Genomic DNA, 16,596 nt, shown 5'->3' with positions numbered 1-16,596 from the left:
TGTTTCTTTGGCTGATGCAACAATGAAAGTGCTGCTACTTAAGAAGTAACACAATGGTGAAATTACACAATGGAAGGCATTTCCCTGAACTGAGGAGATGCTTGTTCAAGATGAGCTTAGGCCCAGATGGAGCTAACAAGGCACTTGATCAACAGGTAGCTGATGTGACTACTATATAGATCTATATGAAAAGGCAGGACAAGAACTTTAGATCTCTGTAAGAACGTTCAGTATGTAATAGCTGCTCTTGAACATAATCTTTTTAGTATGTTTTGTATCCTTCCAGAAACCTGATTCCATCATTTCAAAGGCTGGCTTTCCCCCTGAAGTCATTAGAAAGAATGTCAGCTACACTGTCTCAGCAAGCCATGTGCTACATGGCAAGCTCTTCATTTTTCCAAGCATAACTTCAGTATATCAGATTTTCAGATGTTCCTTAGACTGAAGGGATGCACTTCCACATTGGTTCTTTCCATGCACAGATAAAGTGACAACACTATCTGGTGCATTGTGCTTTTTTTCGTCATAGGAACAAAGTCAGGAAAGATGCAGAAACAATTCTAGTAGTTCTTGGAAATGACATACTACTAATTCACCCTGACTATTGCATATCCTGGTGGTAGACCAGTTGCTTCTGATGTAGAGCTTTGCCTTTCTGCCACATTATACTTTTGTTCTAGTTCTTCCATCTTCTTCATTAGCACTTCTATGCGAGCATGGACATCCACAAGCTTTTCTTTCAACTACAGGAAAGGGAAAAAAAAAAAGTGTATTATAACTAGAGAAAAATGTCCTGACACTGGACCTTTGAATGATCGGCACCCCACTTATAGAGGCAGACCAAGCACTGATGCTTAGGCTAAGCCTGTCTAAATGATTCTTGTTTTTGTCTTTTCTAAGTGTAGAGATAGAAGGATAACTTTTGCCAGAAAATTGTCTAGAACTGGATATGTTTTACAAATAAGTGATTCTGGAAAATCTTGCCTATCTCACACATTTAAGTCAGTTGTTGTATTGTAAGTCAATATTTTCTCCATCTTATGCACTTAAAAAAAAAAATCAATATTTTTGGACTAATATAAAAGATACCAGCATTTAAAAAAATATTTCCCATGCAAATTAACGTAGTAACCTTACTTCCTGCAGTTTTCCCATTAAGCTCACAGGAGGAAAATTCATCTTCGTCGCTTCTACTACAATTTGTTTCTTTAAGAGGTAACTGGAAAACAAAAAGGGAAAGGGAAAACAGTTAAAAACCACACAATTGCATTGTTTGGACCAATTATTTAAAGTTGATTTAAAGTTGTTGTCAAAAGCAGTCAATATATTATGAAAATACTAAAAACACAACAGTGGGTTTACTTTGAAGTTATTAGTTTCTCATAACCAGCTACAAGTAATTTAGTCAGGTCCTCATATATGATGGAACTACTTTGACACCTCAACATTTGCTAAAGCAAACCTGGGACTGAATGTTTCAGTATTGCAAGGAACTAAATTTAAACCTTGACATTATGTGAGGACACCCAGGAAGTTCAATGCCAATCAAACGGAGTCACACCAACACAAACCATTTAAACACAGAGGCTGTTAAGATCCTGCTCCAAGGCACACAGTCAGAGGGAAAGTCACTTCTATTAGCTGTACGTTTGCTGTACACCCTGTCATAACCCTGTTAAAAATTCCCCTCAAGTCACTGACCATAAGACTACAGTGTGCTCACCAGAGGATGCTGTCCTTGAACAAACAGAAGAAGCCTCGCAGACAGGCTAGGTGTCTGGCAGTAGAATAAAGAACGAAGCCCACTACGGAACCACATGACTGACAGGACAGTGAGTAGTAAGCACTGAAAAGAGAAAGGGAAAATTATCGTTAAGCAGAAGGCTTAAAAAGCAATGCATACCGCATACTTGTCAGAGGACATCAAATCTTCAGTACTGTCAGGACAGCAAAACGAAATAAAGTGTAATTGTGCTTTCTCCTTAAAGCAATGATTCAAAACAAAGAGAAGGTGAACACCAAAGAGTTGTGCATGGTGTGCAAGAAATAGTCTCTGCAATAAGTGAAGCTGCAGTTAAGTTAGGAAATGCACATCTCATTATCACACAGTGGTTTAGGCTTGATTTAACCAGTGAAACGATGTCTGTGCCTGGTCATAGATGTAGGATTTCCTGCTGATAAAACAGATTATTGCCTCAGGTAAAGAGAGGGGAAACGAAAACCAAAACAAAACGGCAAAAAAAGCTCGAATCTTAAAGAGTTAAAAGTTCCCAGCCCTTATCGTTCGTAAAATGACCTTTAAACACCATTTAAACAACTAGTTCTGTAAGTTTGCAGGTAATACATCCTTCATATCAGACGAATACTAGAATTACAAAACCTGTTGCTAACTGTAAGTTTATAAAGTGACAGAAGTTACTCATTTTTAGTATAAAAAAACCAAACAAAAGCCTCAATTGAAGATGCTTCCTTAATTTAGGTAACAGACCTTTTTCGGGAAGGAGCAGAAGACACCTAATGGCTAGACTGTCTTGTACTGCATCACTCCAATGTTCCTCTCCACCAACAAATGTTAGAGCAGCAAAACTCTGACAAAAACTAAAGATATATACCCTACAAAAGGTTTCTCCATCCCAACTGATGAAGCACGGATAGCATAAGCACTCCGGAATTTGCAAAGCCCAGAAGAAACCCCAGGGCACAGGACCGAGAAGCTCCCGGCTCCCAGCTTTGCCGGAGCACGTTTCTGCCCACGCAATTTACCGTGGTGACTATGCCCGGCAGGCCCCCTGCCAAAACCAAGACCCAGGCGAGCTACGCACCATCCCAGGAAGGCTCCCTCGAGGCCGATCATGAGCGAATCCTCACAGGTCACTTCGTTTGTGACTTCTGAGGAGAAAGAGAGAGCCGCTGAAGACGAGCTCCCCCTGGACCAAACCGACTCCGGCCGCTTCCGCCATGCCCTCCCACCCCACGACCTCAGGGCACTCAACACGAAGCTCAGCCGAGACCCTCCCGTGCTGCGGGAACGTCGTCTTCCCGGGGCGGACAGCACAGACACGGAACCCTCCCTTCCCGCGGGGCCAGCCCCTTCCCCTGGCCTTAGGGCGGACACTGACTGAAGCAGACGAGAACGTCGAGCTGGCGTTCCTGCGCGCACAAATGCAGCGAGTCCCCCAGCACGGCCCGGCAGCCGCGGCACTGAAACACGGCGCAGTCCTCTGGCAGCGGAGCCCGCCGCCGTGGGGGCAAGGATGGCATCGGAGAGCACGACTTTGGCGAGACTCCTGTAGCAGCAGCAGCAGACGGCTTTGGGACCCGTGCGGCAGCGTCGGGACACGACGGCTTTGGGAACTGTGTGGCAGCGTCGGGACACGACGGCTTTGGGACCTCTGTGGCAGCGTCGGGAGACGACGGCTTTGGGACCTCTGTGGCAGCGTCGGGAGACGACGGCTTTGGGACCTCTGTGGCAGCGCTGGAGGGCAGCAGCCGCTCCACAGTAATGACCCCATCAATCTGCGGATCCTGGAAGAACTCCCGTAGCTGCCTGCGCACCGCCATGTTCTCCCGCCCAGCGTTCGAGTGCCGCGCCCGCCTGCCCAGCCTCGCAATTGGAGCGCGCTTCAGACGTTTGCGTTACCATTGGGTGTTGGACACATCAATCCTCGTCGCCCGAGTCTATTGGGAAGTGGGCTGCACCGAGCCCTTCCGTCTCCCAATCAAGCAGGAGAGGTGGGGACTGTCCCTCTCCAGGAGGGCCTATCATGTTTGAAAAAAAAACACCCCTCGATATTCGTGCCGCCATTGGTGGTTTCTGTGCCCTTTGGTTCGACCCCTTTGCCTCGCCTAGCCAATGGCGTGGCGCTGCGGGCGAGTTTGAACGGCGGGGCGGGAGCGAGGCGAGCCGCGTTGGTTGAGCGCGAAATTCGAAGCTTGGCGGTTGGGTGGCGGTGAGTCGGTGCTGGCGCCATGGCACTCCCTTCGCTCCAGGAGCTCGACTCCCTCAAATATGTGGAGCTCCAACAGATTGCGAAGTCAGCCGGCTTGAAGGCCAACCTCCGGGTGAGACTGGGGTGGCTACTGCGGCTCGGAGGAAGCAGCACCCTGGGACGGGTGGGTGGAAGAGAGGGACGGGTGGAGGAAAGCTCCGGGTTCCTGCTCGCCAGCTCTCCAGAGAGCGGCCCTGGCTCTGGGGTTCTGCCTCTGCCCGACTGTGAACTTAGGAGAGCTGAGCGCCGTACGTCTCTGCGGGAGTCCCCGTTTTGGTAACTGCCGCTGGCGGAACTTTGAGCGCCCGTCCTTTCCTGCGGTTGGAGGCGGTGTTCGCAGGAACGCGGCGTGGGTCGGCTGCGGTGTCTTTGGGCTGGAGCGCCCCTTCGATCGGGACGATGTGTCCCAGTCGTTAGCTCCGCCTGTAATACGAGGCGCTGTACCACGTTCCTTCGTAACGGGCACGGGCTCAAAGCGAACGCTGGTCGTGCAGGGGCCCGTATTTCTGGGGGCATCGAGAAGGACAGGACTGCGACTGCGGTCCTCTGGTCCCCAGGGGCCGGGGAGGTTTAGCTTGCTGCTGAGCACAGCGGAGGCGGCAGCCTGCCCCGGGGAGGTCCCGGCTGCTCGCCTCCGGCCTGGCTCCGGGTGCGTCCGCAACGCGTTACCGCGCTGTGTCCCGTCCTCCCCCCAGTGCGGCTAGTTTTGGGGTTTTTATGAGTCGGAAGGATAGTGATGATTGGGTGCCTTCAAGAAGGAACGAGGGTGCATGTGTTTGTTCACTAGCGGTGGTTAAGAAGGTGAAATTGAAGCACGCACCGAGCTCTTTAACCTGGAGCCATGGATTTATGGCCGTGGCTTGATGTCTCCTGGCAGGCACTGTCTGTAAGTCAGTCGGGCTGCTGTGCTGCCAAGGAGAGAAGGCATAAAGCCTTCAAAGAAAGAAGATCCACGACTTTAGTGGACAAAGGAGCTCGTTGTCCTGACAGGCCTAAGGCTTCTGCTTGGGCTTTTAGTTCAGGATCATTTGGTGCTTAAATTCCTAGTTCAGGTTTGATTTTATGCTGACCTTCTCAAGTAAGTATTTAAGTCTTTAATAGCCTAAAATGTCAGAGATGTAGTTTTGTTGGTTTTTTTATTGCTATTCCCATTGAATATATGCAAGGGGTGAGAAGAATGCTTTGCTTATATGCATGACAGAAGTGACTGCAGAAATTTGATACCTTTTTAGTTATGTTCAGCTCTGCAGGGCTGCTAAACCCAGCCTACTACTGAACAATTAAACTCACTAGAAAATAGATCAGAGGAAATCCAATTGGGGAAATTTGTGCCTCTGTGAAGAGTATGCTGCTTGTTTATTTGCAGCCTTAAGCACTTTCTCTGATTTGGCTGAGGCTGTAGGCATGCCTTATTCCTTTGGATGTAGGAAGTGTTCAGCTTGCTTGTTGGATCAATTTATAGGACACCAGTTGGATTTGCGCATGTTTTTTTGTTTGAAGACGTACTGCAATATTTGGCTTACGTATTGTTTTGATTTCTTTCCAGGCAGACAAATTGTTGAAAGCACTGAAGGAGCACTTAAATGGAACAAAACAAGAGAAGGAACATATGGTAATAGAAGATAAATCAGCCATTCTTTTGGAGAGAGAGAGAGAGAAGACTTTGTTACTGGTAGAGCAGGGCATGTGCTGAAGGTTTTTCTTCACCACGACAGGAACTCTAACATGACTGTTTTTCTTAATAGCTCCTTTAGTGCACTCAGGTACTGATAGAAACAGATGTGCTGGTATTAGCTTTGAAGTGGCCTCTATGACCTAAAGCTGGTTTCCTTTCAGCTGCCTAAGTTAACAATGAGTTTTTCAGCACCAGCTGAAATTTTTTCTCTACAAACACTAAATAACATTTAGTTTCCACTGAACACATGTTTCATGCTTACTTGTTTATCTCTAGATGCTAGTCAGTACCAAATATGTCTGGTTTAACCATTTTGCATGCCTGGATGAAAAGGACTAGATACTTGTCAACAAGCATTTTGAGTCTACGCTTTGCTGGCACTATAAAGATAGTGATACAATTGTGATATTTCCTGTGTTCTTCTCTTCATGTATTGTTTTCTTAACCTGTTTTAATAACTTTTCAGTAAGATGAGTTATTCTGCTGGATATGACAAGGTTTTTTGTGGGTTTGATAAGACGTAAATTGGTATCTACTTTCTCTAAAATATTTATCCCTTTAAAATCTCTCAACGTTTGAGGAACTGATGTAATCCTTGCCAGTTTATTCTTAACGAGAAGGGCAGAGGCTGTGATTGCTTGGCAAGGGTATTCCACAGAAATGTACAACTCTGGGAGGAGCACAGCATCACCAAATGCAACATATTCAGCTTTTTATAATCATACTGAAATGCCATATAATGAGACAACAGTAAGACATCTTTTTGAAGTCTTCAGACAATGAGCTTTGATGTTCAGGGAGATCTAAATATTGCCAGTTTCTTGATTACTGTGCTACTAATTACAGGCTACTGGTTTTCATCTGTCTGGAACACTTCTTTTCCGGTGATAAAATTGAGACTGTCTCTTTGGAGCATTTGATTTATGCTTGTGTCAGATATGTTCCACATTATAGTGTTTTTCTGCTTCAGGACTCTGAGAAAAGTGCACCTGCTTCAAATGAATTAGATGAACTGGGCAATCAGGAGGAAATTATGCCCGATTCAGTGTCTTTTATTACGAAAAGACGTGGTAAAGAAAAGAAAACAACCAGAAAGAAGAGGAACTGTAACGATGAAACAAACAGCAATGAAGAAAACACAGGGCTTTCTGATGACCAAGAGGTGATTTACATGGTTTGGTTTTGCGTGCTGCCTGCCTTATCTTCCCCCAAGCATAACTTAAACACCCTTGGTTGTTGGTGTTGTGTTTTTTTGTTGTGGTTTTTCTTTCTGTTTCTACCACCATTTAGCAGGTGGCACACATTTTTAATGTGTGTCTGTGTAAGAATTTTATATGCAAACATTGTGGTAGCAGTCTTCTGTACTTTGTAGCACTGAGTTTTGTCTGTCTTGAGTATTCCATAATGAACAAAGATCATTTGCTAGTCATTACTTCAAGGAAATAAATTCCTTTAAGGAATAGAACATTCCAAACCCTATCTGAATGTAAGAAGGCTTTCAGAAATTAATTATAGTACTTTCAGTATTACACTGGTTGCAGAATTTATCTAGAATAAGGCTGTTTTCCCTTCTATATTGAAAAAAAAATCCAGAAATTGGGTGGTTGCCTAAACCTGACAATTTCTTAATTCCCACACTTCTCTGTGGGTTATTTATTGGTGGGTTGTATGACTGGGGGGTGGGGAGCGTTTCAAGGTGAGATGGGGCAGAAATATTTTTCTTTAGAATTACATGCAAGTAGTGGGTGAGCTAAGGACTATGTAAAAGACTTGTACCCATGATGAGTGTTTGTTAGTGTAAGCACAGCTACAATGGTAAAAAGTAACAACCAGTGAGTTTTTTCACTTGCAAATAATTAACTTTTGTCGATGAAGGTAATTTTACATTGAAATGTTACAGCTGTGCAAGTAAAAGCTTTCTAATACAGATCTGTTTGTGAAATAATAGGTTAAGCATTTCACAGGTTAATTCAGGCTGGACTTGAGAAAAATCTCCTGCTCAGTCAAAGCAGAGTAAACCCTGAGATTAGACCACAGCACTTAAGTATTTATCTAATCAGATACTGAAAACTTCAAAGGATGGAGGCTACACATCCTCCCTGGGTGACCTCCTCCAGTGGGTGGCTGTCCTCAGCACAGTGGCCTTTCTTTATACCCAGTTGCAATCCAATTGTTTCAATGAAGCATGTTTGAACTGCAGAAGTGTTCTGAAATGAAAGAAAATGAAGTGCCTGAGCAAGAAAAGAGACAAAATGAGGAACCAGTAACTAAAAAGAGAGCTGTTGAGAACCCAGGGATGGGTACTGGTCAGCAAGAACAACCAGAGAAGACTTCCACTAAAGGTGGTGAAAATGAGTGTAAGTAGAAAACTCCAAAATAAGTAAGTTTAGTAGTATGTACTACTGAAAATGCACCTTTTGGTTATTTCATTGTGTCCACAAAGATTTTTATGGCCTGTCTAGTGATCAGTAACTTATTTGGGGACACCAGGAAAAAGCAACTCTGTGCTGCTTTTTACTTTAGAACTCTGGACCTGATGTTTTTTAGTGAAAGAATTCTTGGAAGTCTGAGGGTATTTTGAGTCATGCACCTTGTTTAGGACCGCTGCCTTTTGGAATACCCCTGAGATGCTATTCAGCTTCTTTAAAAAGTGGCAAGAAATGGGGAGAGCTTCCTTCCTCAAGCTTCACCTTTCTTTTCCTACAGATGAACAGGTTTTGTCATTTTCTTCACCAGAGTAAAATGAGTAAGAAAGGACAAAATCCTTTACAGTTTGTTTAAACAGCCTAGTGATGTCTGAATGTATTACAGTGGATCGGTTTTCAGTCTGGTGGCTTTTTAAGACCTTCAAACATGATGCTGCTGAAAATCTGAACTCATTTCTCTTCCACTCCTTAGTGCATGCAGCTGACATGAAGAATTGAGTGTCTGCCCAATCTGATAGTTTATTGATATTGTGGGTCTGTCCAATAAGATGCACATCATTACTTGCTCCTGGTAGACTAAGCATATGTAGTCCTTGAGCTGTGTTATGGGTATTCTGTAGAACCAACCAGGATGTTCTTACTGGAGGCCATCTATAATTTTGAAAATAATTTAGAAAATGAGTATTTTCAGTTAAATTCATTTTAAAAGTGGAAGCAATAGAATATGTAGAGGATGCTTTGGCTGTGACAGAAGTCATCCTGACAGTTGTCGCAGTACTCATCTCTTCCTGTAGCTGTAATTAGAAGTATTCATACTGCTTTCTGTATTGTGGGGTTTTATTTCTGTAATTTCAGAGCTGTGTGGCAGAGAAACGCTGTCTGCATTTAGTGCTGAAAAGCTGATTTTTTTTCAGCAATTTTTTTTCAACAACCCCTCCTTTACTTCCAGTGAGGATTTCTTTTCATTCACTGAGGTTATTCAAGTTCACTTTAAAGGAGATGCGAATTAATAGAAACACAGATGTTTGCTTTTGTTAAGGAAATAGTGAATTTAGTGTGAAGCCTTTACCTGTTGTGGGGTTTTTATTATTATTCTTGAAATTAATCACTAAAATATGAACATGACCTTAATGTTATGCCTGTGAGCAGAGATGACAAAAAGAACTCAGACTCTGCACTATAATAAATCAGTGGCAGAAAAGCTGCCTAAATGGTATTTCTCCATTGTTATCAACATTTAAAAACCACTGTCTTATGCAACAGATCAAGACCTGTGAGTTTAAAAGTTGGTTTTGCTTACCACAAGGACAGTTCTCTTGTTAGCTGTAAAATATGTTCCTATTGGAAGATAATAACCTGGTATGGCTGCAGGATTTCTGCTGAGCTTGTATTTTGTTGAGATGCTCTTACTGACATGCCATTCAAATGGCTTTGGGGAGGCTTGGCACCTGTCTATTCCAGCTGATGTTTTAATTTCTTAAAACCCAAGCCCAATCTGGAAAGGTGCGTGCTAGGAAAAATACTTTTTAAAAGGTTGTAATGACGTTCAAGTGTTTTCCAGGAGTTCTAATGATTTTGTCTAATCTTACTGTACCAGGCAATGCTCGTCCTGCGAGAGGAAAGATCCCTTTATATGTAGGCCGTGCATCTAGGTCTGGGAAAACAGGACTGAAAGCTACTACACCAAGTAAGAAAATTTATTATCTCCGGAAATAGGTGTGCTGTCTGGGTGTGAAGGGAAAGTTCACTTAGTTTCTTACAAGTACAAACAGAAATTTGGGTTGAAGAGGAGAACTTTCTCTCTTTAAAACACAAGCTAACAAAAGAGATTCACAATAGTTACATTTTAAGGTATATCTTCCACCTTGTGAATTCATTGTAAGTGATTTGTGTATATTTTATAGAATGGGTTTATCAAACACTGAAGTGAGTGTAATACTTGCATTTGTGGTTTTCAAAACAAGAAGCTGGAACTTGTGCTGTTACTCCTGCTTGTTTAGTTTTCGCTTGAAAAATCCTGCTCTTGTGCAGTATTGCTGTGGATAGCTCATTCTTATCACTTTATAAAATACTTCCAGATTTTAAATGAAGATAGTTGTTTAACTGCAGAATTTGGGGTGGGACTTCATCATTTTTAAAAGGTCCCTTCCAACGCAGACAATGCTATGATTGTTATTTTCCAGAGCATGTACCAGATAACTGGCTCTGTATCTAGTGAAGCAGGTTCTGTTTCATACTGTTTGATTACCTGTGTAGACAGTCTTTAGTTAGAGGGATGTGGTGTATTTTCTTTGAGACCACACTGATTGGTGTTGCAAGATTCTCTTACCAAGTAGCAAACTTCCCTAGCAGCTTTTCACATATGTGACTCTTCTCACTTTTGGAACTCTGTAGACTTCAAAAAATTGCATGAGGCTCACTTCAAGAAAATGGAATCTATTGCTGACTATGTTGAGAGGAAAAAAAAAATTATTGAAAACTGCAGCAATTCCCTTGGTGACGTCAAGGTAAGTGATAACACAGGAAGAGATCCCTGTTCAACTATTGCCAGGGCCTCTGAGTCCTGTAGACTCTCCTTAGAGCAGTAAGTCGCTGATCGTGTGTATATGCAGTGGAATGTTGTGATCAGTGAAATTCAGCTGCAGTGCTAGAGAACCAGTTATATATAAATAACTTGCATAGTTCTGTAAGCTTTTATGTATCAACAGTGTATAAGAATCAACAGTTTGAAGTGTACAAAGAATTTACAGCATATAAAGTATCAACAACTTAGCAGTTTTGAGTCAAGATAATTGTCACAACTCTGTGAAGGGTTTCCGGGAGCTTTTGTTTACAGCTCTTTGAACTGCTGCAGAACTTAACCAAGGGGATGGGTTATTTGTCAGAGCTGGAATACAATATTAAGTTCCTCTTTTGTGCCTTACAGACCATTGCCTAGTGATTTCACAGGACTCTCCTTTAAAACAAACATTTTATTTTGCTCTGTGACCTCCGTTCTCAGTTCTTGTGTTTCATGCCTGCATGGGTGAAAGCTGTTGCTATAATAGGGCCTCCTTCAGGGTGTGGCAGACCTTAGAAAAGCAACAGTAAGGTATCAATGAATAAATGAACAGATTTGTTACTGGACATATCAATACCACTAAAACTCCTGAACATGACCTTTCTCTTTTCTGTGGCATACTTTGTATCAGTGTATACTTAAGACAAATTACTTCTGGCAGGTACTGGCCAAAAAATCAAATTACTTGAGAGCATCAGAAAAAGGCACTCCACTGAACAATCCAAAGGTATGTGTTTTCAGACTGTTTCAACAATAATTAAACTATCTATGCTTAAAATATGCATTCAAAGGGAAAAAAAAAAGGGAAACACTGCCTGCCTCTGATTCAACATGTATATTTCCCTTCCCCTTAGCTGGTTTTCTGATCAATTTTTAGCAGCATGCTAACTCATGACTTGCTTTTCCCTAGAAACAAAGCAGTGGCAGAACATTTTTATTCAGCCCAAATCCAGAAAGGGGCAAATTCTCCACCACCTGCACTCCTAGCAACATCCGGCGCTCACCACGCAGCAACCCGAACACTGCCAGCCGCAGTATTTTATCCAGGAAGTCGGCGTTTCAGCCTTCTGTCCTTTCAACTTCCAAAATGAATGTCAGGTACAAACAACAAACCAACACTACCAGTGAGCAATGTGGTATCATACATATGAAATAATCAACACTGACTGTTATCTGACTACATTCTCCACTCCAGACATGAACTAAAGGAGACTGATTGTTAGCATTCAGCCCAGCTTAATGCCTGGCTTAAGCCTTACTGTGCTGCTGCTTCTTGATTCTTCATTTTTATGTCTGATAGTAGAAGAATCCTGCACCTCTTTCAGCTTGTGTTGCTCAACCAACCAAGCTAAATTACTTGTTCTTCTCTTACTGTGTTAATTTTCCCATTTTAGCAGGCAACCCAATAGTCTGTTTATATCTGAATTTAATATATCTTTGAGATTACTTAACCAGAACTGTATGCAGTATTGTAGGCAAGTCACACAATAGACTCAGCATTTGAGGGTTTTTTGGGTAACTCTTTTTCTTTTCTCCACCATCACCCTCTGATGTCACAGCAGGGGCTCATTTTGTGCTTGACTACTACGAGCAGATTGTTTCTAGCAGATGGGAACCAAGCTGAAAGTCATCAGAAATTGCTAAATGAATGAGCTCATGCTCAATGCCATTCAGTCTCATTTCCTCTTTAAAACACCACACGCTTCATTATTCCTACACAGTAATCTAACTCTATTATGTTGAAATTCCATGAGCTTTTGTTATGGCTAACTTTTATTGGCTTATTACTGATTTTTCTAAAGTATTTTTGTTATGCCTTTTAAAAGAACTAATCAAAAGGTCAGTCTATATGGTACTCCACTGGTAAATGCCCTTTCATTCGGTTTTCAGTGAAAGTCCTTGTCTCTATTTTCGTTTTGGCTTTTTTTTTTTGGTTTCTAACTACTGTACTAATTGCAGCTTTATTTAGTGTATTAAACTTTACACAGTGACTGAAGCTGAAATGTAGACATTCTGTAATTTAACTCCTGTCCTTCCCCCTGCTAACAGTAACCAGTCAACCTCAGGTCTCAGTTGTGGTACTGGACAGTTTTTGAGTAATCTTCACTTCTCAACTTTGGCATGCTGAGGCTAGAGGTACTGGGATTTTTTGGTCCCTGAATAAAGTGTGTGGGATTAAATCAGTGCCACTTCTAATACTGGTATCTCCTAGTAAATGATTATAGAACTTTTGAATGCAGTTATTCAGCAGTTCAAGGGTCAAGATGACAGGTTCCTTGAAAAGTCAAGCTTAGGATCTTGCTGGCTTTGTTTCTAATTGCAATCTGCTACCTTTGATTTCAATAGAAAACAACAAATGAAAATGGTGTCTTGTTGGATGACCTCTTCATCTTCACTGCAGTCTTTCTTTGTTCTTACTTAGCAAGACATTAAACAAAACAACACTTGCAGAATTTATTTCCATTCTATTTGTCCAAAGATGTGCCAAGGTGAATCCTGCAAGTTCCATTTCATCCACAAACCTGCTAGCCTTCAAAACTCAGCTTTCTTCAACATTTGTTCACTGTGTGTATCTTTCAGGTTTTCAGTTTATTCTCAGTGTGCTTTTGATTGTGATGTTACTTCATGTAAGATGTGTTTTACTACAAAATCCAAATCTGAAGTAAAACATATCTGTGGGTGAAAAATCTACCAGCTTTTTGCTTCCAAATATATTTGCTCTCCAAACAATTCTTTGAGATTCCTAATAATACTTAACTGCTGGTGATGATGGCTCGTAACTTGAAAATTTCTAGCAAAGGTATTTTTGGTGCAATTTATTCATAGGATGTGAACACAGTAAAAGTTTCTACTTGTAAGAAAAGTAGAATGCAAAGCTTTCTGTATTTTGTCACATTCCAGATGTTCCCTGTAGATGACTTAATTTTTTGTTGTTGTATTTCTAATTTCAGGTTCTCAGAAGCCACTGAAGATAATGAGCATAAGCGCTCTCTCACCAAGACTCCATCTAGGATGTCTCCATTCCTGGAGATCTGCACACCTGACAGCCAGAAGAGCTGCAAAACAATAAATCAGCAAAGCAGCAAGGGAAATGCAAGAAATAAGGAGCAGACTGAATCAAAGGGTAAAGTGGCTGATAAAATGTTTGCTCTTTCAGATCAAGAATTTTTGTCCTATTGAATTATTGTACCAAATTTTGTAACCTGATGTCCCACAGACCCAGGTTTTAACTTAATCCTCTGATCCCCAACTGATTCTTTAGAAACTGCAATAGTTTCTTTGTTTCCTTGGGTTTCCAGCATGTGACTAAAACGGTTAGCTCTAAGACTTAAACACATTGTACCTATATACCTACAGAAAAGGGGAGAGAAAACTTTCTAGACCAGTAAGGGCTACATAGCAAAAGATTCTTATAACAGATACAGGCAGAACCATAAGAGGAGTCCCTGCTTGCCTTCTCGGAGGTCTCCTTCTCCTTATGTGATTGGCATGCACAGGCTTCTAGCTGTGTTTTAGGACAACCTATTATCAGCCTCAGCAACCCTGATTAACTCAGGAACTAAACCTCTAAGAAGGAGCAGAAGTCTTCTGATTACCAATGATCTGTACCAGCACAGCTCTATCTAACCATTGATGTATCACAGCTATGTTGGCACAGGTCAACAACTCGGAGTTGCCTGTCTTGCTGTATGGCAATATTGATGATTTTATGGGGAAAGAAAAACAGAGCTGCTGATTTGAAGCTGGTGTGTTCCAGAGGAATGCTGCTGCTTTTAATGTGAAAAGCCACTTGATTCCAAATAAGCATAGAGACTAGGAAACACAATCTGTTAGGAAGGTCTAGAGCAAAGCATGGAGCTATATATTATTGCACAGCATAACTTGAGCAAAAGGGCTAATGCTCTACAGATCTCTCTCTCCAGACCTGAAAAGTCCCCTTTTGAAGTGTGCTGTATTTCCTCATTTCTGTCTTTATAGGTAGCAGGTGATGGCATTTAATGGCTTTTTCTTGATTGTTGTATAGTGGTCTGCACAGGCACTTTCCAACTTGCTAGGTACAGTGATGCTCCTGCTACCATAATGAAGTGTGGTATCTTGATGTCTTTTGTAGTTATCACACCCTTCAAGTTCTCAGCTCACTCTGCAGAACCCACAAGCACCAAGAAGACATTTGATCTCAAAGCAAGCCTCTCAAGGCCGCTTCGCTATCAGCCACACAAAGGTACTGTGATCTGTGCTGCTTGTGTTGGTCATGGCCCTTATACTCAACTACTCTTAAGTAAGGCATTGACGCAAACCTTGGCAGCAAAGCTTCCAGTCTCTTTTCATGTCCCTTTCCTGCTGGATCACCACAATCTGTGGCCTGATGTTAAATTTCTACTTTATATATGCTTTAAGAACCTTCCTATCGAAGAATAATTTTTATGAGCAAAAGCCCATAAATATAAGAATAATCATCCCTGTGTTCCACTGAGTAATATATGTACAGGAAATGCAAGCGATTTGGTTAGTGCTACTTATCGAGTAGTACCTCTTGCCACTTCGTGTAGGGAATGGGCTGGTGAATTGGTTATACAGCTGAAGATGCATTTCATCTTAGAAGTCAACCAGCCAAACCCACACACTAGCTAGTACAAAAATTAATGAGAGGTTAAACACACAATTACTGAACTAGTAAAGCAATCTCCTGGTCTTTGCCCCTAACTTCTAGGACGACTAAAACCTTGGGGAGAAAGTAAAGAAAGCACTGCCCTGAACAAGACTGTAAATAGCAACATGTCCTCACGTCAGAAGGATTACAAACAGCCACGTCTCCAGACAAGGTTAGTACCTCACTACCTCTTTACGAATAGTCTTATTTAGAATAATGCGGTGACACTTCGGTCCTTTTAGGACTTAAATATGCAGTTCTGGAAAGAATAGGTTTTATATTAAAGCGATTTTTGCCTTCAGTAGTCTTTCTGGTATTAAGGTGGCCAAGAAAAAGGGCAGCTCTGAATCTAATGGACTTTTCTTCGAGGAAAGTGTCCAGCAGATTAAGGGAGGTTCTCCTCCCCCTCTAATCTGCCCTCGTGAATCCCCCCCTGGAATACTGCATCCAGTTCTGGGTTCCCTGATTCAAGAGGGAGAGGAATCTACTTGAGATAGTCCAACAGAGGGCTACAAGGATGATGAAGGGACTGGAGCACTGCCTTATGAGGAAAGGCTGAGAGCCCTGGGGCTTTTTAGTCTATGGAGGAGAAGACTGAGAGGGATCTAATAAATGTATATAAATATCTGAGGGCTGAGTGTCAGGAAGGAAGGGACAGCCTCTGCTCACTTGCACCCTGTGACAGAACAAGGGGCAATGGATGTGAACTACAGCACAGGAGGTTCCACCTCAACATGGGGAAGAACTTATATACTGTAAGGGTCACAGAGCACTGGGACAGGCTCCACAGAGAGGTTGTGGAGTCTCCTTCTCTGGAGACTTTTAAGACCCATGCAAATGCATTCCTGTGTGACCTGCACTAGATTCTGTGGTCCTGCTCTGACAGGGAGTTGGTTTCAAAGACATCCAGAGGTCTCTTCCAACCCCTAACATTCTGTGCAAGCTATCACTGCTAGTGTCTGATCTGCCTTCACCTTGGAAGAATCTGTGAATACTGACATGTTGCCTTGGATGTTAGACCTGTAAGTCCAAAATGGTAGCCTGTTCTCTGCCCTCAGCAAATACAGCTTGCTGGTTAAATAGATGCTAATCCTTGGTCAGCCTCAGATTCCTTTGATTGCCTGTCTACTTATTTAATATAACTTGACATGGTCTCTCTTCTTTTCCCCTCTTAGGGAAGAAAGGCGTGAGAAACATGAGGAAGAGAGAAAAAAGAAAAAGGCTCAGGTTCTTGGCAACCGTAGAGGACTATCTGTGGTTTAGGAGGAATAACAAGTATCTAAGAAATCTGTAAA

The 16,596-nt window shown here is 42.2% G+C and overlaps 2 protein-coding genes across 2 annotated transcripts; one reads left to right on the top strand and one right to left on the bottom strand.

Annotated features, from left to right (window-relative positions):
• Positions 1-587: 587 nt before the first annotated feature.
• OIP5 (Opa interacting protein 5) lies at positions 588-3,561 on the bottom strand. The gene is made up of 6 exons (XM_054400240.1): positions 3,491-3,561; positions 3,120-3,280; positions 2,823-2,889; positions 1,724-1,846; positions 1,138-1,219; positions 588-743 (listed from the first exon to the last, which is right to left on the bottom strand). Exons 1-6 carry the CDS (start codon positions 3,559-3,561, stop codon positions 588-590), a joined length of 660 nt encoding a protein of 219 aa, XP_054256215.1.
• A 408-nt stretch (positions 3,562-3,969) lies between these two features.
• On the top strand, positions 3,970-16,564 carry NUSAP1 (nucleolar and spindle associated protein 1). Its single transcript, XM_054400239.1, has 12 exons — positions 3,970-4,062; positions 5,536-5,601; positions 6,635-6,826; positions 7,865-8,021; positions 9,688-9,777; positions 10,485-10,597; positions 11,312-11,377; positions 11,561-11,748; positions 13,602-13,774; positions 14,762-14,872; positions 15,362-15,473; positions 16,477-16,564. The coding sequence occupies exons 1-12, from the start codon at positions 3,970-3,972 to the stop codon at positions 16,562-16,564; spliced, it is 1,449 nt and encodes a 482-aa protein (XP_054256214.1).
• The last annotated feature ends 32 nt before the right edge of the window (positions 16,565-16,596 follow it).

This window comes from Indicator indicator, chromosome 4, assembly GCF_027791375.1.
Source record: "Indicator indicator isolate 239-I01 chromosome 4, UM_Iind_1.1, whole genome shotgun sequence".
Taxonomy (NCBI): domain Eukaryota; kingdom Metazoa; phylum Chordata; class Aves; order Piciformes; family Indicatoridae; genus Indicator; species Indicator indicator.
Note: the sequence above shows the minus strand (reverse complement) of the source record. Positions and strands in the feature narration are given on the sequence as shown.